Raw genomic sequence first — 25186 nt, 5'->3', positions numbered from 1 at the left:
CTGTCTACTTTAAACTTCTCTGGAGGTATTTATTAACATGATAGATTGAGTTTCTCTGTCTTTGTGCAATTACTTCTAATGCACAGACAATCATTGGACACAGAAAGTTAGATGAGGTCAACATTGTAGATGGGCATCTACTTCTTTGATTAAGGTTACTACTTTCCAAATTTTCCATGATTTCTCTCCAGTTATTTCAGTCACCTTTATTGAGATAAGCATCTACTACATTCCCCTTCAGAGACAGGATACTAGGCTGAACAGACTTTTAGCCTGATCTAGCTGAGTTGTCACAGTCTTACACACTAAGTTCCAGAAATGGAAAGGATCAGAACTATTGGTGGAGGCTCAAAAATATAATATGATCATACAAAATAGTAATCATCAGGACTCCTTTGCTTTACAAACATATAAAATACACTTACTGTGAGGGTGAGGAGAGGAAAAGAAATCCTGCCATTATAAAATATATTATAGTCACAAAATTTTGAACAAATAAATTCACACACTGCCGAGTACACACACACACGCACGTGGGGGCATGCACATGCATACAGACATGCGTGCACACACACGCACGCACACATACACACACATGCTTATAGTTTACACTGCATTCTTCTGATGCCAAGATTATTATTTTATTTGTACACCCACCTTTACTGCACATTCTAAACAAACAATAGACAACAGTATAAGGAATTTTTTTCCTTAAAACTGCAACAAAACAAGTCTCAACATTTGCAAAACATTCCTTTATTATTAGAAATAAATTATTTTGTATAAAAATTAGCATGCGTTGACCATTGCATTTATTTTAGCATAACCCTGGACTTAATTCAGTCAGCCATCACAAGAAACAAACTCATCTTCTTATACAAGTTGAACAATGTAGGACAGGAAAGGAAATTGTCACAATCACAAAAAAGTACTTACAAATATAACATCAGACATAGTTTATTTCAACAGCATTTTTTTCACAAGCTAACATTTGTTTTCCTTTTGTGATTTACTTCCTTTTGTGAGTGAACAGTTCAGAAGTTTGACACACAGTCTCTATGTGGTAAAACTAGGCTTTTCCTTCCCCTGTCTCTTTTTTACCTTTTGCCTCTTGTTTAATCCTTGTCCTTTAGGAGAATGACTATTGATTTGAATGTAGTCTACTGATATTTCCAAGATTGAATTCTGGTGGTGGTAAAGTCTTTGTTTGTAATATCCCATCCTGCAGGTCTTCCAGTGAATTTCATCCCTGCTCAGTTTGCCTGATTGCTGTAACTGACATAAGCTGTCTTGGTAGAGGAAGCTGTAAACCAAAAAAAAACAAAAACAAACAACAACAACAAAAAAACAAAATTCAGGATTTTTAGAAGCAAGAGAAAAAGAAACAAATTCAGCATTTGAAGTCAGTCAGTATTCAACTACATTTCCAAATGTCATGGCCCATGTTCATGGAATTATGTAAGAAAGTTTAAGCGTGTACTTAAATGGTGAGCTTAGTTGGATCTCAGGTTCTGTGTTTTGGTTATAACTTTGCTTTTATGGTCTTTGGAAGCAGAGGTCAAGGGATGGGAAGCACAATGATGAGTGGAGAAGGAAGATCCTGACAAAAACAATCGTAACTTTTTCTATAATACTTTGATTATTTCTCCTGTATGTAACAGCAGGTTACCTGTTAGCAGCAACCTGTGTTTTGCTATGGGTTTTAAAATGTCTGTAACAGGATTTCAACATATTATTTGTCTGATATCATTTTAGCTGATCTTAACAGAGTTTTTTAAGTCTAGAGCTTGAATTTTTCTCTTTCTTCTCCTGGCCGAAGACAACTTTGCAGGTAATCATGGGCTGTCCCCCAGGAGAAGGTTATGCACATCTCCTGCTCCTTGAATAAGTCAAGGAAGAAAGTCTAAAGTGGGAAACACACCTCTCAGAGTCAGTAGGACTGGGTAGCTAGTGTCTACAGCATGTGTTTTCTGGTGAGCTTTTGGACACAAAGCATCTGCATTTCAGTAAGCCAGTGGAAATGTTTAAGAGAAGCCTAGGCTGCACTTTAGAGCTGCCATGCAGTTGTGATATCCTCAGGTTGATGGTCAACCCATCATGTCTCCCTTTGGCAAAGCTGACACCACTGATTCAGAATGGGAAGGTAAAACACCTTTACCATTGTAAAAATGACCTGTGAATCTTGCGTAGCAGTTTTTTATTGGCTTGTAGCCCCTGTATCTTATCCCTTTACATAATAAAATATAGCCAAGTCTTCACTGCTCTATTCCTATGGTGGTGAGAAGAAGGAAATGGTGGCATTAGAATTCACAGGCAGGAGTTACTTGATTCTAAACTAGATGAGCATAAGGCAGATCAGACTACTGGGGGACCAAGTCTCTCTTTTGTTTCTAAAATAAGATCTATGCCACATTGCATAAATTAAAATTTGGCTTCCCTTATACATCTTATCTTCCATCTGCGACAGTCATGTTCTGCTTATGACAGTGAGGACTGCAGCTGGCAGGATGAAAATAATTTCGTGGCACAAAAATAGCCTGGTCTGTGGATTCAAAGATCTTTACTCTATTCTCATATCTGTCTTCCTTCCTTGATTTTTTTCTTTTTTTTTAATATAGAATCTGGTAGGAACAGCTGAGACATGAAAAGGATTCTTCACACTGTCTCCTAAATCCAACCCAACAATCTGGTGATGATTTTGGAAGAATATATTTACAGAAACTAAGAAATGACTGCTTCCCTCTCCTTTGCCTCTTCTCACTGCAGTTGCTGCAAAATAATATTAGGCAGTATAAATAATTGTTTGCTGCTTGCTTCATCTTCATATTTTCTGCAAGTTTCTGAGGAATTTGTTTCTGAGGAATTTTATTTTAATCTTACAGTTGCCATTTTGGAAGACACAGCAGAACCAGACCATTATAATTCACATGTCACTAGGCTTTTTTTTTCTAAGAAGGGATAATCAAAAGGAAGCTGTAAAACAGAATATTTCTTACTCTCACCTGCACAGGTAGCTCAAACATTTTGTGTCTGGAAGAGCTAATTTGTGAAATGGTTGATCTTAGCACACTAAGTCTTTCACATAAATCTGCTGAGCGATCATAGCACTCCAGTACTGACATGAAATAACTTTGTTTGAATGTATTGGGACACTTGAAGCAAATATAGCCTCATTTGCATCTTTCAGATCTTTCAGATGGGATGCACTGCTCCCATCTGAACTCTCCCACACTCCCACAGCTGGATTTTTAGAGGATTCTATTTTTCCTTTGGCCCTTTAAGTTCCTTCTGAGAATAATGCAGGACTGCTGAAATGGCACAAAGTTCCTTAGAACATAAAAGGATTTTGTTCCCAGTTAAGAAATAACAAATAAATACATATCTGCAAATTCTGCACATTTGGGAACGAAAGGATGGAGAGAACAGAGCCTCATTTTTTCCTTCATTCTAACTACAGACTCAGATATGTGATCAAGTTAAGCTAGCTTAACACATTACCCTATATCAGCTGAGTTCTATGATAACTTTTAATGTGTATGCTTTTAGCCCACAGCACTATAACATAATCGGATTTATCACAACTCAGTAAACTGAATTATGTGAGGACATTTGCAAGACGCTCAAAGCACACAAGTAAATAGTTACTACACATCAGCTGATTTAGAGTAACTTATTAATTTGCTATAACTTGGTTGTATGCCTGATGCCTAAATAGTTTTGACAGATCTAATCTGGGATTAAGAAACAGAAATTTTTATAGTTTATTCTGAGTGTCATCACTTTAAAAAATGATAGCAGGGAAATCCAGTGTAGATGCTAGTTCAAAATGTGATAAATCTGGTCTCATATCCAAACACTTTTTCACTTGATAAATATTTTAAGTGTCTTTGCAGTTAACTGCAATAACCCTACCGTTCCTGTTTGAGGATCTGAAAGCTTCAGCAGCTGGTGTCCTGGTCTTTAAGACTCTTAGCATTTCATAGCAATAATATGAACCACATTTGGCAAGCTCAGATGGCCATAAAAAGTAACAAACTTGGCTCAAAATATTTCTGGAACAAACAATCTTTCTAGCTCCAGTTACTATACTGATGTTGGAATGAAACAAAAAGAAAAGGAATAATATGAAAGAAGATCTAATGGAATTTAGAAATGTTACTCTGCGCTGACCTATATACATTTAAAGTAGTTGTCATTGTTATGTCCTCTGCAATTGCATATGGATTTTTTTCTTCACTCTGTGTCCCAGATGAGTATTTTCCACAGAACATATGTATTTTTCCACATAAGAGAGGCCTATGTTCCTGTGGCAGACAACATGAATGGGAAGCAGTTACATGCAAGAGAATGAACTAGAGAGAAAAGAGTTCTCTTCAGTCTGAAAGCTAAAGGAATTACCTGTCCCATCTAATTTCTCACTTAGTACCATTATCACAACCAGTATTTGTACTTGGGAAGTGAAGGGAAACATTCACTCTCCACTTCTAGAATACCAAGAACAGACTGATTTTTCCAGATCAGTTTCATATGCTATCATTGACAAGAAAAATCTACCTCGCATGGTGTCACTACAAGAAGAAATTATGCAAGGTTGGGGAGTTGTTACTATTGACCTAGGGAAAACCATTTGTTTTGCATGTGCACTGAGAATTCACAGGAACCTCCAAAAGTTTTGAAAGTAATTTTTTTGGCAGAAAAGAGAGAAGCTGCTCAAATCCAATGAATACAGAATGCTTTTTGAAAAGTGCAAAACCTATCTGTGGCCAAGAGCTCAATTACACAGCTACAACTCCCTGAATTACAAATGACTTGACTCTAAATTTTTGCCTATGGAGTATTATCACGCATGGATCAAAGCCTCAACAGGATATACTCCTAGTGAGTTTAGGATTATACAGATAGGCTACTACTAAAAACAAGTTTAGAGTACAGTAAATAAGCATTACCTTGTGTACATCACACTACTGGAGAAGCAAACCTTCTTCCAAAAACAGCTGTTCCCATGAATTTTACATAATCAGTTTAAAGAATCCCAGACACAGCATTTCTTAATTAGGTACAGTAGACAAACATCAGATACACAAGACTTTCTTACTAACTCTCTTCCTTCTCCTACTGTGGAAGCCCTCCTTTGACCTTTCCTCAGAAGCTGATCATTTTGCAAACTCAGCAAAATCTATCTCTCTTTTCCTTCTGTGTTTTCCTTTGGGGGCTTCTGAAGATTTCTGAAAGTATTGAGTTCTTCATATTTCCATTCTGTTATTTGATCCACAAGGAATTTCATCATCTTTCTCCTTCTGTCCTCTGTTATATGTGTTAATCTGAAGCTGTAGAAACCCATAGCTCAGACTGGCAGATTTACACATTTTGAAGGGTCATAAGTTTTGCAAGTTAATTTGTTTGCACTCAGAATGCTCCATGCATCAGCAACTGTGCTATGGTAAACCTATGGACTATTTTTACATAGTCCTCAATCTGGCAAACTCTGATTGAATTCAGTGGGGGGTTGCATTTTTACGAAGTAAGTACAATTTTTTATGTAAACTTGGTACTGGTTTGTCTGAATGTGCACAAGCAAAATAGGGTTATTCAATTTCCTGTCAACATCATAAAAAAGTCATGAAAATTCATAAAACTCATTTTCAGTACAATGACTGAAAAATTAGTCTTTAACTGTAACAGCAGCTGTCCATCCCATGGAACCAACTCCTTGATAGAAACTGATGCTCTCTGAGTACTAACCCAGGGATAAAGTTACTGGCTCTATTCAAATATATATAAATATATATTTTAATTCTGAAGTCTAGTTTACAAGACCATACGTCATGCAGTGGAATGGAAGCTATAACCACTGTTCTCTTCCATATCAGAGCAATTTAGAGATGTGCCAAGATTCAAGAACTTTTCTGACATGAGAAAAAACTTCTTCCCATTATTAACCCATGACAAATAAGAACATATAATGATTAAGCTGTAGATGAATTATTACATTTTTGTACCAAGATGAACAAGACTACAACAAAGACTTGGATGGAAAGTGTTATTCTGGGGAGCAATAGTACCATTATGAATTGTGATAGATGGACAAGTTAACGATAAATATTAACTCAAGGCAGAAAAGTGATTTTCACTTTTTCACTTCCATATCTAACTCTAAAGGAAAAAACAATATTAACTGTTTTCATTGTATTTTTTCAACAGCCTTTTTAGTTTTGAATATACAGTGATGACAACAGATACACCTCATGAACTGTCAGGATATATTGCAAATGGCACAGCAAGACACAACACATCAAATTAGCACTAGCTAAAACAGATCATTTTAAAAAGATGTGGCTTTCCAAAATCTGTTTGTGATTTTTTTTTTTTTACTAGCCTCCTGTCACCCATAAAAAACAGTTTGTTTGAAACAACTCTAGGCATTCCTGCATTGATCAGTACATGAATTCTGACACATCTCTGTATTCATGCAAAACAAGAAAAAAAGAATAAAGTTTATTACTAAAAGAAAGTCCTTTCAAGTGAACGTACATCTATTAGGAAGTGCTGCCACTCTTGACCATGGGAAAGTCTACAGATGACTTACTGTTGGTTTCAAGACTTTCACATAGTTCAGTTTTGACCTCGCCATTTGGTCTGTCATTTCCTTTCTGGATCAGTTTGCTTTGCATTGTGGCAGCTGTCACTACAGCCTTGAAGCTCCTCTTCCTTTTTTGAACATTCTGCTCTGGATGAAAAATGATAATATAAACCTTGGGCATGTAGAGCATGCCCAGAGACACAGAAGCACTTAAACTCATGGAGACAGTAAGTGTTGTTGTCTGGATGTACATCTGGGAAGAGACAGAAACAACAGCATGAAAATCATTGTAATATTTGTTTAACATATAAAGGCAAATTATCTTAAAAATACTAGCTGGCCAAGGAACTCATATCACACTCTTTTTTTTTTTTTTTTTTTCCTGTACATACATCAGAAGGATCTTTCACTTAAATTATCTCTAACTATAGACAAATATGGCTTCTTTATGTTGTTGGGCTTTTTAACATCAAGAGCAGGTGGTAGAAACACATAATGCTTATTCATTCCCATAAACATAATCAAGCTGCTGTAGCAACTGCATTTTCAGATGATAAACAAGTACGTCTGTACAGGGACAGTATACAAGCAGTGACAATAAGGTTAGCCTTGTATCATCTATTTTAATAAACAGAAGCCTCTACAACAATATGCCATTTGGTGATTCAGCAGTGTGTGCAGCATGGTTCAACTGGCAACAGGCGTAAGGCAGAATCTGATGAGAAATCTTTAATATAACATTTGCATTTCAAGTATACAAGAAAATAAGTTTCTCCATAGTGAAGCTTCAATATTATCAGGTTTGTTGAAGGTATTTTGGAGTTTTATTTTTTTGATGGTGGTGGTGGTGGTTTTGTTTTTAACATTTCCACATTACTATTGAATTCTAGTTGCAATGCTCTGTGGCACATAATACATATGTTAATATGCCACATTCCTTGTAAATAGGAAATCAAAAAATAAGGGAACCAGGAAAACAGATTACAATGGATGTCAATTCCCTATAGAGACACAGCAAAAATCTGTCATTTCAGAGTGAGTTTGTCTGTTGTTCACTATCACCTACTGAAAGAAAGCAATTCTGATCTTGTACAGTCTCATAAAATGAAATGACAGTGATCACTCCATGGTGAGAAAAGCATAAAGAAGAGGGTTGTTTCTCTTTTATTTTATTTGGAGAAGTATTCTGGTAACACATTAAAAATAGTTATTGTACTTCTGTTCAACATTAATTTCCCCTAAGGGTATATGAGACAACAATTTTAGTTACAATTCTGCATGGTTTGCTAATATAATTAAGAATTCTCTCCAGTGGAAATGTTGCTAAAAGATACTGAATCCATCCTTTCCATGAGACAGAATAAAATCTGTTCATTGTCTTGGCAGAGGATTCACTGACATTGTAATCAGGCATGATTTTAAGCACTCGTCAATACTATCATGTTAACCTGAAGATAAGGTACTAAGAGGTACTGAGTCACTGCCAAGAATGTCAACTTCAGATCAACTGGTTTTACTGCTGGTAAGTGCCCTCAGCTAACTTAGCCTGTGGCAGAAAAGTAGAGATGTAAGAAGTCAGTGTGCAGTCATCGTAACAGTTGCACATTTTTGAATGTATTTTCAACTTACCAACAAAGTTTTTTCATTAGATACTTTTTCCTTAGAGATCACAAACTCTGCTCTCACTTAAAGCACTGTTAGGTGAGAAATGTGACAAATGTATTTCTATAGTGTGAACCACTCACTCCGAACCATTCTGCAGAGGAACACTGTAATTGTACAGAGAACCTTCCAAATCTTACTGTAAACTGAGGAATACCCCAATCTACTCCTTAAAAAAGACTGGCCATGCTTCAAAGTCTGTAAGAGGTTGAACCTGTTTTCATGGATAGCTATATGCATGAGACAGATAAGACAATCAAAATTTCCCACTGTGCTAAGGAAAGTGACAGTGGCAACATATTCCTTAATTTCAATAATAAATCGATCTAATATATCAGAAAAAGCATACAATATAGTCTTTTCTCACATCAGTAAAATAACTTCATTCCTTTCCATCTCTGAATTGACAGTGGTGTGCCTGAAAACAGAGCTTGACCTACATTTTGCATGAACACATATAATGGTAACCTCACGCAACTACATTAATAGGCAGGTTTTTTCAGACTTCTAGGAAAGGAGCTCTGTGCAGATGCATGTTTACATACAAATGGCACCAATGACACAGCTATTTCTCTCTAAACCATTTGGGCTGATCTCTAATTAAACTGGTACAGCAGTGGCTTGCAGGATTAAGCATTATATTAAGCGATGTCCCAAAGCAAAACAATTTTGGCTTGTAAGGGTGTATATAGACATTTTCAAAACTGAGATCAACACAAATAAGACTTTTAATTCACTGTAGTGCCTACGAAAATTCCATTAGACATAAAAAATCTTTTTTGAAGCCTTACAATTTTTGAAATCCAAATCCATGGATATTAAGTGACTAGCTGAGCTTCATCCAGAAAATCTGTAACAATGACTGGCATCTCAACATTTTTTTAAGTTCTTATCAAATACCTGACCCAAAAGACTGGTCTCTCTTTTGTGGTTCAGTATAAGAGTTAGAGCAGAAAGGTCATATGCAAAGGAGTACAAATAAAGAACTTCTAAGTGTTATGTGGTGAAATATATAAATTCATGTAGTAGTAATAATCATAGTAGCAACACATATTTGCATTATGATAGATCTCAAAGGCCTATTTGAGATAAGAGGTCCCAATGTACCAAACTCTTACAAATGCTTAAGAGAAACAATCTTTGTCTGAAGTGATGTATTCAAGTAAACTTCAAAGGGGAACCAAACTCTAAACTTGATCATGCAATAATGAGAGTCCATGGTTTTCAATGTACTTTAGAGCAGGTATTTTATATGAGTTATATCATTACATTTAATGTGCATTTTTTATGGATTTAAGTGAAATGACCAGCACGTAAGCCTGTTTAGAAAAACCCAAACTACAGATTCTTTCATGTTGCAGATTACAGTTCATATGTAGTAGGATTTATTTATAATGATTGCTGTACTTTTGAACTAGCCCCAAGATATACTGAAACATTAGCATTAGAGCCAGTTGGGAATTTTTTGAAAGAACAATTTTAAAACAATGAATATAATCTTTAGAGACTCAAGAGGCCTCAGGGATGCTGTTTTGTGTAGATCCTTCTTACTACTTACTCTTTAATGAAACTAATGAGAAAGAAGCACATCAAGAAACTTGTCAGTCTTTGAGAGGAAGGCTTTGAACAAACATACATACATGTACATGTTTTGTGTGTGTACATGAATCTGACTCCATATACTTCCACGCAATTGTAAACGCAGATGGAGGCAAGCTCTCAATCCCTATGATCGGTGCATTCTATTGCTCTGACCTCTTTTTCCACTTTTTTTTTTTCTGAATGGTCAGTTTGGTAGTGTGAAGGCAATGACAATGACTGTACGAATCCAGTCTGAGAGTCTGTATACAGGACAGGAATGTCTCCCGTTAATGTCTTCCAGCTTTGGAATCCCCCTTCTTGAATGCTGATGAAGCACAAGTCCGGCAAGCATCATGATGCCATACTGTTCGTTTGACTTTTGTCTAACTTATCTTCTGTTTTATCCCGGACAAAAGGACAATGACTTTTTATTGCTGTGCATTCTGGGTACTTTTATTATTCTGGGAGCAATAACTACCTACAAGTTTTACAGAATTAGCTGCTCTAAAAATCAAGTAGCAACAAAAGTAGTTCAGTTTAATAAGATATGAGGTCTGAATAATTTTTCATGTGTCTCACAGTGGTAGCTCACTCTAAGTTATAGAAGCATAAAGGTCTCTTTTTCACAACAATTCATGGTTACACAGAAATGAATTTCAGCACTCCTCACACTAAAATCCCTTCTGAACTACAACCTTTTTGTCCAATAAAGCCTTTCCTAGATATAACAGATTGCTATATCTATTCTCCTTGTTCTTGACAGTCAGAAGATATAAGATGGAAAACTAAATTCACAGTATGACAGGAAAAAAAAAAAATCTTGCTTCCTTTTACACGATGAGAAAAACTTGAGACCTAAATACCTTCCTTTCTCCATTCCCCACACCCCAGAACTGATACAAGACCATTTTCTGCATCCACAGGTGACAAAGGATCCCTCACAGCAGAAAGTGTCCCTTGTAAATGATGTAGATAGACCCTGTATCCCCACTCCGACACATTATCTGCCTGTCTCACAAGTGACCTGGACCCTTTCCTCATCAGAAGAATCCTGCATGCTCGGTAACATAGTTGCTGACTGCCTCAGCAGGTAAAATAGATAATGGCTGTACATCTATTTAAGGATTTTCTATCTTCTGCCAGGGCTTCTAGGGCTATCTGTTTCCTTTCTTCTACCCTGAAACCTAAAATGTGACACTGGAAAAATTCTGGCACCTCAAAACGAGTTTTAAAAAAACACACATGCTTTAATGGCTTACTAAATTTGGAAGTACTTAAAACTTCATTAGTGCCTCCTTGGTAAACTGAAAATTTTCTATGCATCTAAGCTGCTATGTATACAAAAGTTCCCCATTGCAGGGAGCTGAGTGACTACCTCTCAGCTAGGTTTCACTGCTTAGAATTCTAAATATCCCCCAAGTCCCTGGTGGGATCCCACTGGGTGCATGCAGAGGCAGTGTCATGCACACAGCATGCCTTGTGTTGAACACAAGGCAATCTCTTCTATTAAAGAAAAAAAAATAGTAGTAACATCACAACTTTTGTCCAGATTGCTTCCTTGGTTTGAGTTTTCTCCTACTCCCACAGATAAGATTACATTCAGACTCCCTCCAGACTTGCTGTTTTTCTCGCCCTATTTATTTTGCCTTTCTACTCAGTTTTAATAGATCAAATAGAGGATACCTCCCACCCAGCCTGTTCCCTAATCTGATTTTAACAGTATACCCTAGAGAGGTGGGAGATGTGACTATTGTAATTTCATGAATGAACTGAATCTAAGTTTTCCACTTTGGTTCAAGTTTTCTAACTCACATAAACTGACAGAGGTGCCTAACGTAGCTCCAAGTCAGCTGCTTACCCTTCAGAAATAACAATTTAAAACCACACAGCTAAACTAAGGTCCCTTAATGGCTAATTTTGTATGGTTTGCCCTTTATGATTGCCTTTCTCAGACTGAAGAAGCTTGGGTACCTAATAGTGGGGTCTGAACTACACTGTTGAGACAGATATACACAGACAGGCACTCTTCAACTTGTCTCACACTGCAGTGTATATCACTGTGGAAGATGGAATTATGTTTTAATTTTTTTCTCCTCCTTGTTATCAAATACTTTATGCCACTAGCTCCTCTCCCTTCTGTGAATCTTCTCAGCTCCTTCTGGCAAGTTCATTTTTTAGGCCAGAATTGCCACAATCTCCCTTTCCCAGAATTCTGGGAAAGAAAGAGAGCTTACTGCTCTCATTCCCTCCCCCCACACTTGCCCTCACTGCCAGCTCTTGGAAGCCTTTATCAGACCATTTATAGCCAAAAGGAAAATGATACATGATGCAATAAATATACAGGCCATCTATCTGCATGCTTCCCACAGATTTGGGAAGACAGCAAAACAGTCCCTCTGTTTATGGTGGGGAGAGCAAGAGTCTTTTCAGTCTCAGTAAAACACCACAAGCATTCATAGCCATCCCTCCTCACCTGCAGAATCTAGAGTACTTAGAAAAAGCCCATCCTTTTAAAGTCAGGCACATGCACATTACAATTGTTTTTGTGTGTGTTGCTGCTTGCTAAATAGCAGATTGGACGACGAGACCTACAGTGCCGCAGTCATGTTCACAGATCAGAAAGAAACACTGTGGAATGGATTTCATGCAAAGAATCAGTATGGAAAAGGCTGGCTGCAGGTAAATATATTAGAAACCAGGGAACTGAAGACAGGGAGGTTGCAAAGCTGACAATGGAATAGTTAGAATAACTAATTAAAAGGATTCTTACTTTTCTGCAGAACCTCCACCCTGCCACACATAAGCTTGCACCGATGGATTTTTATTGATTTCATTGCACAACCCACTTCTATACCTGGGCCTGTGAGAAGAAAATTCACCTTTTCTTGAAGCAAAATATTACAGGTGCAAGTAAGTTGTCATTGTTTTTCTCATTGACATAACAAGTTTATTTACCAAATATAAGATACACTTCACAGAACAAGTTTTCTTCAAATCTTTGTTCAGTTAGAAAACATGGAGAACAACTGAACATATATATTGTTTTTAACTTTAAAAAATATTCCTTACAAAACTACCAATTAAAATGAGTCAGTGAGAGAAAAAGTCAGTCTTCAGTAACATGAAAGTACCACATTCATTTGCTTATTATCTCAAGCAGTAAACATAGGCTATGATTCCGTACATTGAAGAGAAAATTGGGAAAACAAATCCTCTTTCTTTTTATCTGTACATTTCAGTTGTCTTCACAAATTTTCAGGGAAATGGAAGAGCTAATGATAGATTTCAAATTGAATGTGTATCAGCTTTGAAAAGTATGAACTTTCATAAAAGCCTGGATGCTTGAGTAGCTATGAAATCTTGTAGCCTTGTATATACCCACACGTCAGAAACTAAATCACGGTAGTAGTTTCACTGTTCAGATGTTTTCCACTTTAAGTTTGATTTTGACCTTTCCTGTAATATTTGGAAGTATTCCCTTTCTATCTGTAAATTATTTTATGCAGAAAAAGGAACGGCTTTACCATGTCACTTTTTAGCATTGTATTTACCATTTTAAGGAAGACAAATACAGATTTGTCAAATAATTATATTTTCCACAGCTGCACATTGCACATTTATAGATCACAAATAATCTAAGTCTTTAACTTACAGAATTTTCCTCCAAAGTGTATTTCCATCACATATCTAAAATTAACCTTAGTTAATCAAAACACTTTCTAATGACTCCTCAATACCTGATTTTAACACAGAGGTAGAGCAGGACCACTCTATCCCAAAGACAAGTCTTGGAACTGGGAATTAAATGTTCACTTCACCAAGCTTCACTATCCTATCCTTTCATTTGGGAACAACTTTATTGGATGAATGATGGTTGTCCAACACTGAGTATCTCCTCATTTCATTTCCTAACAAAATATGATATATAAAAACAATGATAATTGACCTCTAGGGCTCTTGGTTCTGGGAAACAATTAATGTAAATAGACTACTCTAGCAGTACATCTATAGTAGTAAATTAAACAATGTCAAGGTATAGACCTGGGCACTAGAACTTTATTGCCTACACAGTTAAATTGTAATTGCCTACACCATAAATTGTGAGCACTCCCAGTATGAGTGGGCCTGGGCCTGGGCCAGCTCACGCTCTCCCAGACAGTTCCCAGGAGTTTGCCCATAGTTTGAGACTGTTCCCATTAGGTAGTACAGATATGCCCTCTCTGTTCTAGCTGAAAGTCTAAGAGATTTTTAAAAGCATCAACCTAGCTAGACCACGCCAACTGGTTTCATGGCCTGAGAATCATCTTAGAAACATGTATTTACTTGCTCAGATACAGCCTATGTTCATACTAGTAGGATACTTTCTCAACATGGTGGAAACTAATGCTTGTTGTCATTACTTTAAGCAAATGTCATTTTTATCATAAAATTCTAGAATATAGATTTTTTTGCCTGTTTTACTTCCTTGGGTTTGTTCCTTCCTCTCCCATTTGTTTCACTATAAAAATTTCAGACATTTTGTCTTTTTTGTAATTGAAACATTTGAAAAAGCTTTCTGGTGATATGTAACATCTGTAGACCTAGCCTGTGGCTTTGCAGATAACATCATAGTGTATTGGCATCTGAAATCACACTGTTTTATGGCAAAGATGGTGAAGATTAGTTTGAAACAAGTGTTGCACTATTGAAAGTTCTACTCTTTGAGAATGAGCAACATTTCTGAAGATTAAAAAAGTCACAGTACAGCTTTATTTTATCTGCAACATTTATTATAATGTTTTACTTAGAACAGTAATAAACTAAAGTCTGCTTCTGTGCTGTGGTCCGTCGTTAAAATCTCAAGACATAGGTCTCATAGAAAATGCTATGTATTGCCTTGTAAATCTTCAAAATCATTTGCAATATCAGTAGGAAATCTTTTTTCTTCTCACGATATAGGCCATATTACCATACAACCTACATATACCACACCACTCAAATTTATTATGGTATTATGTTTTCTCAAGGCCCCATTTATCTCATCATTCTTACTACAGAGAGAGCCACAGTAGCCAGTCACTGATCAAAGACCAATCTGTACAAGGTCTGTTGTAATGTATATGTTGATCCTGATATTAAGGAATGCAGAGCCCTGAAAGCTCAAGTTGTACTCCAAGTGGGTACTCACAGTTAGAAAAAGTAAGCTAAGAAATTGCCAAATACCTGTAAAAACAATGTCAATATTAAATAGCCATACCAGAAAAAGTCTTCCCTGCATGGAAAACCCAAAGAAGGAGATTATTCAAAAGTAGTTCATATGTTATAGATTAATTGAATCTTCAACATAGTGTAGAAGTAGGATTTTTATGGTATGTTGTGTTACATTCAAGATCTTCTCATAGGCAAAATGCCAAACTAAGAAGCCATTGTTAGTCTAATTAAAATCTTAACAGTCTAATCAAAACTACAATAAACATTATTATTAATCCAGTTACACTAATACTAGCACATATAGTCCAAATTTTTGTATTATGACAGAAAAGTCTCATTAATAATCTAGCTAAAATTGTTGTACTTCCTAGTATCAATCCCTTTTCTCCAGTGGCACTCTCATGCTCCTTCGGTTCCTAAGGACACTGGATTCAGCCCCCCTGAAGATGGTTAGAGGTAAGGGGAGTTTATGTGGAGTTGTCAGCATCCTGAGTCCTTAACCAGGAGAAGGTGTATGATGTCGATGATGGGAGTTTCTTCCTCCTCAGTCTTGGGCCCTCTTGGGGTTATTTTTATAAATTTTCTAACACAGTCTACTTATTTGATCTTTCTTAAATTAGTTCCCGGCTGTAGTCAGTCTATCTTCATCCATTAACTATTCACTAAAATCACATAATATCTTCTCCCAATCCCAATTAAAATTAAGTGTATTTTACTCACTGATTGCACAGGTTTGTTAGATCTTTACCATATACTATATTCACAGAGCTAAGGTGAAACATGCCAGGCAATAGTCACCTGACTGCTAGACAGCTGTTATCACAATTAACACAAGCTCAAGACAAATCCAAGTAGGTCCCAAGACCTCATACTGTTAGGTCAATACAAAACCTCTGGCCTTTTACTGGTAATGGCAAAATCATATTTACTGGGCTACAGTTGGGTACTCTGTACAAACATGAATTTCACCTTTGTTTCCAATTTTATTTATAATTTTTTTTCCTTTATTATAAGATTTACAGAGATTGTCTACTATGTCCTACTGGGCTACTATATTCTAGCCTACAAATCACTTTTATACTCCTTTCAAATACTTAGCAATCACAACTCTCTTTGTTCAAAAGCATTCGGATTTGTACTACATAGATCAATACACCTAGATAAGATACAGCACAAATTAGAGAACTATTTTATATTTTTACTTTTATAATTTTTAGCAAAAGTTCATTTTATTTAAGGCATCTATTATTAATTAATTCAGTCTGTAGATATCTACTCTGAATGCAGATTGTATTTGTCCGAAGGCTAAATCAGCTATCTAATGTGGCAGATGGGCAACTATTCAAAATAAATTCATGTAATTTGGCACATCTTCAATTATAATCCATTTGAAAATATGGGAGCTGACATTTTGGAACACTCAAAACTCAAGAAGCCAGTTGGCAACACCAAAATTGTCACTTTCATATGCATAATTGTCTAGTGATGAAAAAGGGAAGGGAAGAAAGTTGGTTTATAGAGAGCCGAAGAAAGATGTTACTAGGAAAAAGTATGGCCTCAGTTTGATGACTCACATTCCAGGTTTAAAATAAAAACTAAATCATATTCTGCAACACAAGGAGACCATTGCTCTTGACTGAGACATTCTTAGAACTAGAGAATATTAGCTTGCTGAGTAGCAAGCAATCTTCTTTGTTGTCCAGATTTGAAATTTATAGATATTACAATCCTGCCTTTTTTTTAATGACCAGCATTTATTGGATATCTGTTTCACATATTCACAAAGCATAGGAAAAAATCGTTAACCTTAACTGCCAGTTTATTATGCTACTACTAACTGCAATTTACTCCTGGTTTTCTGAAGCCCTTTAAATATGCATAATGCGTTAACTACAGAAATAACTGTGCTCTAGAAATACTATAAAACAACCTCTAATTCTATAATAATTAACTTGCTACTAAGTTTAGTTTTAAAGTGTGTTTGTTTATTTAGTGCATATGGCTTAAGCATCAGAGTTCAAGTACGTGATAGAGACAAATATTAAATGAAGTACACTTTTTCACAAGATAATTTTATTAGCATCTTCAAGCAGGGCATAATTAAGTTATTCTGTCATACAAAATGATGGAGGCTTAAATAAGTAACAGCTGGTTACCCCAATGGCCGTACAACTGCAGGGCAGCCTTTGGCAGAAAAAGCTGTGCAAACACAACCAATACATTATGCTAATGGGAACAATGTAATGAGCAAGGAAGCAGCTAAAATAGAATGACAAAAAGAAAAACAGACAATCAAATAAGTCCCCTTAGCCCTTTGCACGCATTTCAATTGCAATTTGTGAAAGGAAATCTTATAATGACTGTACTCAGGTACTAGCTGTATCTAGAAATGTTTGTCAAGTTCATTCCTTATGTCAGAATAAGTTTAATGACAGCAGGATGAATCCACAGATGGTTGCTGCTTTGACTTCAATGAATTTAAACTGAATTGTTCCAAGTGGGGAACTGGCCAAAAAAACCCATAAGCTAATAAAAGCTTTTTTCATTAGTTTTCTTCCTACCTTTTAGAAGAAGAAATAAACTGCAGCGTAAGTGGTCAAAATTGGACTTAAGAATATGTGCATTATAAAAGTATTTCCCCCTCTTTACTATTAATCTAGACCAGATCCATTTTGAGTGTTTACTTGCCTTGGTGCTTTGACTTTTGTTGTTACATAATTCATTATGACATTGCTCCAGTAAACCTTTCCTGTCAGATTTCATTCTTCACAGGAACCCATTGTGAATTCCCTACTTAGTTCTGAAGCAGGGAAAAAACTCCCACTAACTTGAACTGGATTTTAGAATCAGGTCCAAACCTCTCAAGGTGCAGTGCATATTGTATGTTTTATGCTATACGCCATACGTTCTATGCTGCATCTAACTCACATCCTTTTCAAAGTCCTCTTCAAAAGCACTTTCAAAATAGAACTTTCAAAATAAGTCTTTTCAAAGAGGAATTTTGAAATAACTCATGCTGCCTTATGTTCTGGGCCAAAAATCATAATCTAGGTTATCCAAAACAGAAGCAGAGGACAGGCATTTCTTGGGGTAGAGACAACAACTGGGAGAAGCCTAAGGACAGAAAGGTAACTAGGAGAAAGAAACAACATTTGAGCAATTAGTTTATAAACTGTTGGAGGCACTAGAAATACAGAAACAGAGAGAAGCCTCTAACATAAATTTTCCCTTGTATTTGTCACAGGTGAGTATAACCCACACTACTGCTGAAATGCAGGTGACCCACCAGCTATACACAAAGAAAACTGGTATGTACTGAAAAAGATATCATAGGTAAAAGTCTAATATGAACAGCAGCAATATAAAATGTCTTATGCAATGTATTCACACTGACTCTATACTATGAAGTGCACAAATGCTGAACACAGAGCAACTATCCTTGCTCCACAGAATTCATTTACGTAAAGAATGTCAAAGAATATGACAAACAGCAGAAGACAGTGCTCCAAAACAAATTATCAGAGTCTAGGCAGCTTAGCAATCAAAATTTTACTTTGGTACGTCTCAGTGTCCCTTCATTATGGTTCATGTTGGCTGTAAGAACCTGGCCAGTTTCCTTCAAAACAATATTTTTATTGGTTTCTAGCTATGTGGCTATACATGCCCTGAATTTCACTTGGGCATTTTTTCTTTGAGCTCAGAATAATGCAGATATGCAAAATTTCAGTTCTTTTCCCCCACTGTCTGTGCACCTTTCATCTAGCCAAATGCCCGGAGTACACCAGTTCAGAAAAGAAAGAGAATAGCTGTCTCCTCCTTAAGATTATGCAAAAGCTTATCTGATTTCTATAACCAATGTGCTATAATGTGCTGCATTTATGGACTCCTTTCTTCCTAGAGAGCAGACCTGGTAAAAGCTCACCACCATTTCGTGTCTGCTCAGGTTCAGATTTACCAATGAGAGAAAAAGGCACATGGGACAAGCATGTCTTCATTTCTCCCACCTAGTTACCTCAATAGCATAGCCTTATAATTTAAGCTTGGCCATCTGACTTCCTAACACACCTCTGACACATTTTTATTACAATTGCAAGATACCTTTTCACTCGATGGCTCCATTTACCAGAGACAGCTGATCTTTATGCCCACCAAACAGTTGCATATAGCAGATAAGGATCATGCATAGAAAGAGGTGGTGGCACATTCTTAACCTGAAGAAAGTTCTGCACCAGGGACGTACTCCTTAGTGCCACAGGACTAGCGCCAGGTCCCCAGCCCCCCACACACCCACACACATACCTGTTCCTGCAGGCACAGGTAGGACTGTTTTATGACTGTATGCAGCCTGTGCCAGTTGCAACAGCCTGCCATGGGACAAAACACGTCATCAGTTATCTCATTTAGGACCAGCCATACTTCTGTCCAAGCCCAATCCTGCCATTCCTCAGCATGATTCAATCCAGCTGTTTGCAATGTGACCGAAACTGCCTCATTTCTTTTGGCTTCATGAATACTTATTTTTCTGAGTATTACATCATGCCCTGGAGTCCTTATGCCTCACCTTCAAAAGCAACTACAGGTCCCAGCTGAAGTGCATGCCTGGATTTCCTTTACATGGGAACTTTTCAGGGTGAGGGAGGAAATGGTGGAATGCATTCTCCAAAACATGGGCAGTGTAGACATCTGGATTTGGGAACCCTTGAAGTGGTAGTAGAGACATAATCCTTTTCTGATGGAACTCTGAGCTGCAGCAGTGATGGAAACTGCTTTGCCTTTGGAGGAGACAATGTTTGAACTTGTTACTTGTCAGAGGACCTCAATATGCATCATATCTTGATGGTCCTCAACCTCCAGAAGGATGAGATCAATTTGATTAACAGTTTGTTTACTTACACCAGCATTCAGCAAGAAAAAATGGGGTTTAGCTAACTATTCCCATTTGTCTCCAAAGGCTCTCTATGACCTACAGTCTCTCTGCTGTTTCTTCAGCAAGCAAACACATATTTATGCTATAGATCTCTAGCACAAATTTTATTTTTATGTGAGTTCTTGAATAAGCTTTAAACCACTTCTTCCTCTCAGCTTCAGTACCTGGAGGATTCTGATAGCAAGGCAGGATTTTGCTGACTCCCACTGAAACATGCAGGATGAAGATATCTTAGCAGAGCATCTGAGATGGTACCTCAGGATGGGTACCATGATCCTTATATTAGTATACTAGTACTGATGACAATCTCTGTATCTGCACCTTTAGGAGCTACAGTGTCATGCATAGGTGATACTGCACTTCTGCTAGATTCATTTAATCTGCCACTCATAATTCTCAAGAATTTTAATTTTTAATTAAAACCTAACACATTTTTTTCTGGGGGCAATGCCAGAAGGAATCGTGCCAGAAGGGAAATTGTGTGTAGTAGTAGGTGTCTCTAACCTGCACTACAGAACTGACATGAAGGTTGGCTTATGACTAATTCATGGCTGACTCTAGTATTCTTAGGCTGATAATATTCAGGGGAACTAGGGGTGAACCCAACAATTACGTCATCCTCCAAACACTGTTAATCACACAAGGTGAATCTGGCACACTAGGTAATCTTCAGGTATCCATCTGCTGTTGCTATGGTGACATCATACAGAGAAGACAAGCCAGTGTCCTTCCATGTAGAGATCCAGGATCCTCTCTCTATAGTCATTATTGTCATCTGCCACAAGAGCAGATGACATTTGTTGGCAGCTTGAATACAGGCTGTCTACAAGAACAATATAGACCTAGATTCAAGTAGAATGTGTGACATAGGTACTAAGAATTCTCACATCTCTACTGTTAAAATCTGAACTCTAGTTTTGACAATATGTTGACCTGATCCATGAAAAGATGAGGTAAAACTTCTCTTAACTTCTGAACAGCTGCTGTACTCTTTGCTCTACTTTGTTCTATAACAGTGTCTCAGCCTTACTGTGGAGAGGGAAACAGCTCGTCTGTCTTGTGAGCATTTTGAGTGTCTAAAAAGGCTTTTGTCACAGATTATGAACTGAAGTTTCCTCAGACTGAAAATCCACACAAATGTATCAAAATCCAGATCAGTTCAGTCAAGCAATTGAGCAATTTAGGGCTTTCCATAAAACGTTTTTGCTTCATTTATGTTTTGTTTCCTTCTGATAGGGTCATAGGATAATTCAGGTTGGAAGGGATCTGAGGAAGTTGCCAATGCTTTAAACCTAACAGAAAATCCCTTTGGTTTACATTCCCATATATTCAGATTGCTGCTCCACATCTGCTGTAATGATTAAATAGGACATTCTATCTCTGGAGGAAAACCAATTCAATTAAGTGAAAGGACTAAAAGGTAGTTTTCCATTCCCATCTTAAGGAAAAAAAAAAAAAGACACTTCTTTCTGATCTACTTTCAAATTGTAATTAATAACTGTAATTATATAACTAAATGACTGAGAGCAACTGCATGCTAAAAGTTACATGGCTGCACAATTACTATTTACTAAATGCTGATTTTCTGTTATTGCAAAATTAAGAACCATCAATAGATATGTTACTTATGGTTCCAATGCGTTTAAATAAAGAACCCAACTAATGCAATGATCTATTTGCTTTCCTTTCAGTGAATTTGATTCAATGTGCTGGAATGCAATTTGCAGCCTGCAAATATGGTGGCCAAACCAAAGAGCCAACCTCATTGGTTCTCTTAACTGCTTTATTGGGATATTCCAAATTAAATGCTCTATCTTGCCAGATCACCCAGTTTTTCAGTGCAAGATTTAATGCTCGTCTAAATTAAAGATCCTCTGCCAATCTGCCAGGGCCACTGTCAGAGTCCCCATGACGCATGCCAGGAAGAGATGGTTTCCTGCCAGGATGGTTACATCACCTCACTGAATGACAGATGCAAAACTAACATTAACTTTCCTCTGCTGGCATATTCACACACTGAGGTTTTGCCAGTGTAGCTATGTCAGTCAGCTTCGGGCTGTGTGTGTGTTTTGCCTTATTTTTTTTTTTAAACAGTTCCTGCTCTCACAGCTTTGCTGGCAAGACTTTGTAGGCATGGCCCAAGAATGTTACTAATTAGGATCCCAATAGCAGATGACCATGACTTCCATCGACAAGGTATCAACCAAGGATTAAAAAAAGTATCCTTGAGGATAGTAGACTTCTGCTTGATTAAGTTAGAAACAAATAGCCCTGTGAGCATCACAAATAATGAAGCCTGGCTTCCTGTCGCTGTTTGACTGGAGAGTTCAAGAAGTTACAGAATCCACATGAAGTTTTTCCCATGCTGGAATACTCGCAGATTTATTCTGCAATAGAGGGCTTCTCTAGTATTTAATAAGATGTGGCTCACACTACAGTTTATTTCTCTAGCTGTCCATTTTCATGTAAATGGTAGGACCTCCACTTCTACATAAAAGCTGGGTGAAATTGGATGCCAAACTTTTCTTTTTTAATTTCTGGTAGAATTAAGATGGCTAAGGTTGTTCTTAAAGTCTAAGTACCTTTGCTGTACAACTGCAAATACTGTACATACTTTGTACTGTCTCTGGCAGAACCTCACCAATCCCTGTATTAGCCTGCCTGAGATTTTACTGCATTTCCTCCCATCATTCTGACAAACTTGGAGAGCGGGTATTGCTGCTGCTGATGTTTAACCAATGGTTAGTAAGGCTGACCTGTAAGGCAGACATTAACACTACTCATTTTCTGAAAGGAAGATGATGCTTGTTTCATGGTTTGCAAATCAGCACAAATAGCAAAGAGAGACATATACACAGTGCAATAGAAAGTATGTTGTAATTTTACTATTACTCAGCTTTATAACCATATAAATAATCTGGCCTGAAGTGGGAACAGTCCACTGTCAAATTTAGCACATTGCTGTTTGTAGCCAGCAGCAATTTGTGTAAATCGTGTCTGTGACAGATAATAATACTACAAGGAAATATTTTGGATGGAAGTAACAGATGGGCCATGATAACTTTAAATAAAACATATTATTGGTATAACAAGAAACCCACCATATTCTGTCTATTGAGTCAACTGAGAGGCAAAATGATATATGGATGCATGATAAAACAAATATAAAAAGGCAAATCTTATTATTTAGCAGCTACACAAATCTTTCCTTTAATCTTCACATAGACAAAAGTTATCCTAAACCACTGTCTCTCTGCTGAGCCTTTTAGAATAAACCCTTAAATCACAGCACTTACTTTCTTCCTCTGTGCTGCTCCTTGTATCCTCTTGCCTTTATCTCTCAAAGCATTTTAAATTTTTATTATATGATAGGTCACCTACATCAACGGCATAGTATCCTGCCTACCCTGATTGGATAACCTAATTTTTGCCAACAGGAGCACTGAATGAAATGATTGTTAATGCACCAGGTCCATTCAGGTGAGAGCTAAGAGTATTTTAGAATGAGGTATATAATAGGTGGCAGTAAGTATAGGAACATTCAGGACATTAAAAATAATTTCCTGTCATTCCTCCCAATACTTTCTGCTTTTTGCACAAGGTTTATTTTGGGGTATGAATGTGAACTCCAGAGTTTATAATAGCTGTGTTCCTCCTTTACAAAGTCAAAAGGGAGAGTGAGATCTAAATCAGATGCAATCTTTAGCAAATTTTGCCAATCCTTTTCTCTTGCCATTCTTCTTACCGATTAGCTGCTATTTCTGTCACCATTCTCAGCCTTTCTTATAATTGCTGTTGTTTGCCCTGATGACTGGGGCTAGACTCACAGCTCCTGGCTTTCACCCCTTGGATATGTCCAAGGCATCCCAGGGTCCTACAAAAAGCATCATTGCTTCTACATTATATTTCCACAGGGTCTCTGCCCTCAAGTAACTATCTCTTGTATACTGTTGAGAGAAGAGGTAGTGTATACACTTTCTCTTCAAAAGGAATTTTTCTGCTTCTCATACGTACCCTTGTTTTTCTTCCTCATCTGATGTTCTGTTGCATATATTTTGCTTGATAAATGCAGGTATTTTGCAACAATCTCCTTTTCTTATCCATATTACTGGTTTTTTCCCCCTTCATTCATGAAAGCTCAAAATATACAAAAAGTACGTAAGCCAGAGACAGTTTGAAAACCCATTTATTTTCTACAGGAAAAAATGCTCCAAGCCAAACTCCAGTTTTTATAAAGATATGTAAGGTAAATGTAAGAAAACAGGAAGAAGCCCTCACTGAATCACAAGTCAAATTGCGTAAACAGAATCATAAATATATTATTCCACTGTTTACTCAGCTCTAAACCTGACACTTAACAAGAAACGTTTAGCCACATGAGACGGGAAATTCCATCTTCTCACTTATCCATATTCAAGCTCTGTCTCTTGCATTTGATTTGTGCCAGATTAGCAGAACAGAGTCAGGGATGAGGCTAAATTGTTCCTCCCTGTGCACAGGGAATGCAGAGGTCTCCCAACAGCGAGTGGCTTTCCTCACCATATGTGCTTCTTCATCTTGGCTCAGCAGGGCAGGAAAATGAGTTTCAGGATTTTCAAGACAATGTGTGTTATGTAAGCGTTAGCTGCAGTGCTTTGCTCTGTTTTTGCTTTTCAGTGGCTTATTCACATGCATTTCCCAGACAGTAGCTAAATGCAAAAATTAAGATGGATGTAGTAAACATGTTGAGATCTATGTTAAATTACAATTGTGACATAAAAGTGAAATTCAGGTTAGTCCTACACATATAATTGTGGTGTAGCTGGGTAGCAGGGCTGTGTTTTTGTGTACATGCAGTGGCATACTTAGTCTTCAGTTCTCAGGCTAGTCCAAAAACTGTTTAGCTAATCTCAATGCTGATAAGACAATGGAATAATTTGAGACAAGGTGATTGACTTAACCCTCAGCTGGCTTCACAACAAAGATTTGGCTAATTGTTACAGGAGTTCTTTAGACAGGAATTTTGGAGAATCCAGATGATTCTCCAGGCAGACCTTGCTGCCATAGGGCAACTGATAGGCACTACTCGTATGCTTGGATGAGTTGATTAACACCCTGGGTGGAGAATCTGGCAGTCTCAGTGACTCTCCAGACAGGAAGACTGTTCCTACAGATGCAGATATGGTAATGTAGGATAGTCTTCTGTGCATAGATAAGATAGTTAGGAGATGTTTTGTATGTGGTTGGTATGTGTATTTCTGGAGAGC

At 37.1% G+C, this 25186-nt stretch overlaps 1 protein-coding gene across 6 annotated transcripts in view; it reads right to left on the bottom strand.

Moving 5' to 3' along the window:
- Positions 1 to 903: 903 nt before the first annotated feature.
- The window catches only part of GRM8 (glutamate metabotropic receptor 8), a 348208-nt gene continuing 323925 nt past the window's right edge, over positions 904 to 25186 (bottom strand). For 4 of the 6 annotated variants that reach the window (XM_064506654.1, XM_026113069.2, XM_026113071.2 and 1 more), the window contains 2 exons: positions 6532 to 6833; positions 904 to 1303 (listed from right to left, as the gene is read on the bottom strand). In XM_064506654.1, coding sequence (XP_064362724.1) covers positions 6537 to 6833 — 297 coding nt within the window. In that variant the 3' untranslated portion in view covers positions 904 to 1303; positions 6532 to 6536. The remainder of the gene's footprint in view (positions 1304 to 6531; positions 6834 to 25186) is intronic. The other 2 variants (XM_026113070.2, XM_026113072.2) reach the window with 1 other exon arrangement.

Source organism: Dromaius novaehollandiae, chromosome 1, assembly GCF_036370855.1.
Source record: "Dromaius novaehollandiae isolate bDroNov1 chromosome 1, bDroNov1.hap1, whole genome shotgun sequence".
Lineage (NCBI taxonomy): Eukaryota > Metazoa > Chordata > Aves > Casuariiformes > Dromaiidae > Dromaius > Dromaius novaehollandiae.
The sequence above is the reverse complement of the archived record's forward strand: the minus strand, read 5'-3'. Positions and strand labels throughout refer to the sequence as shown.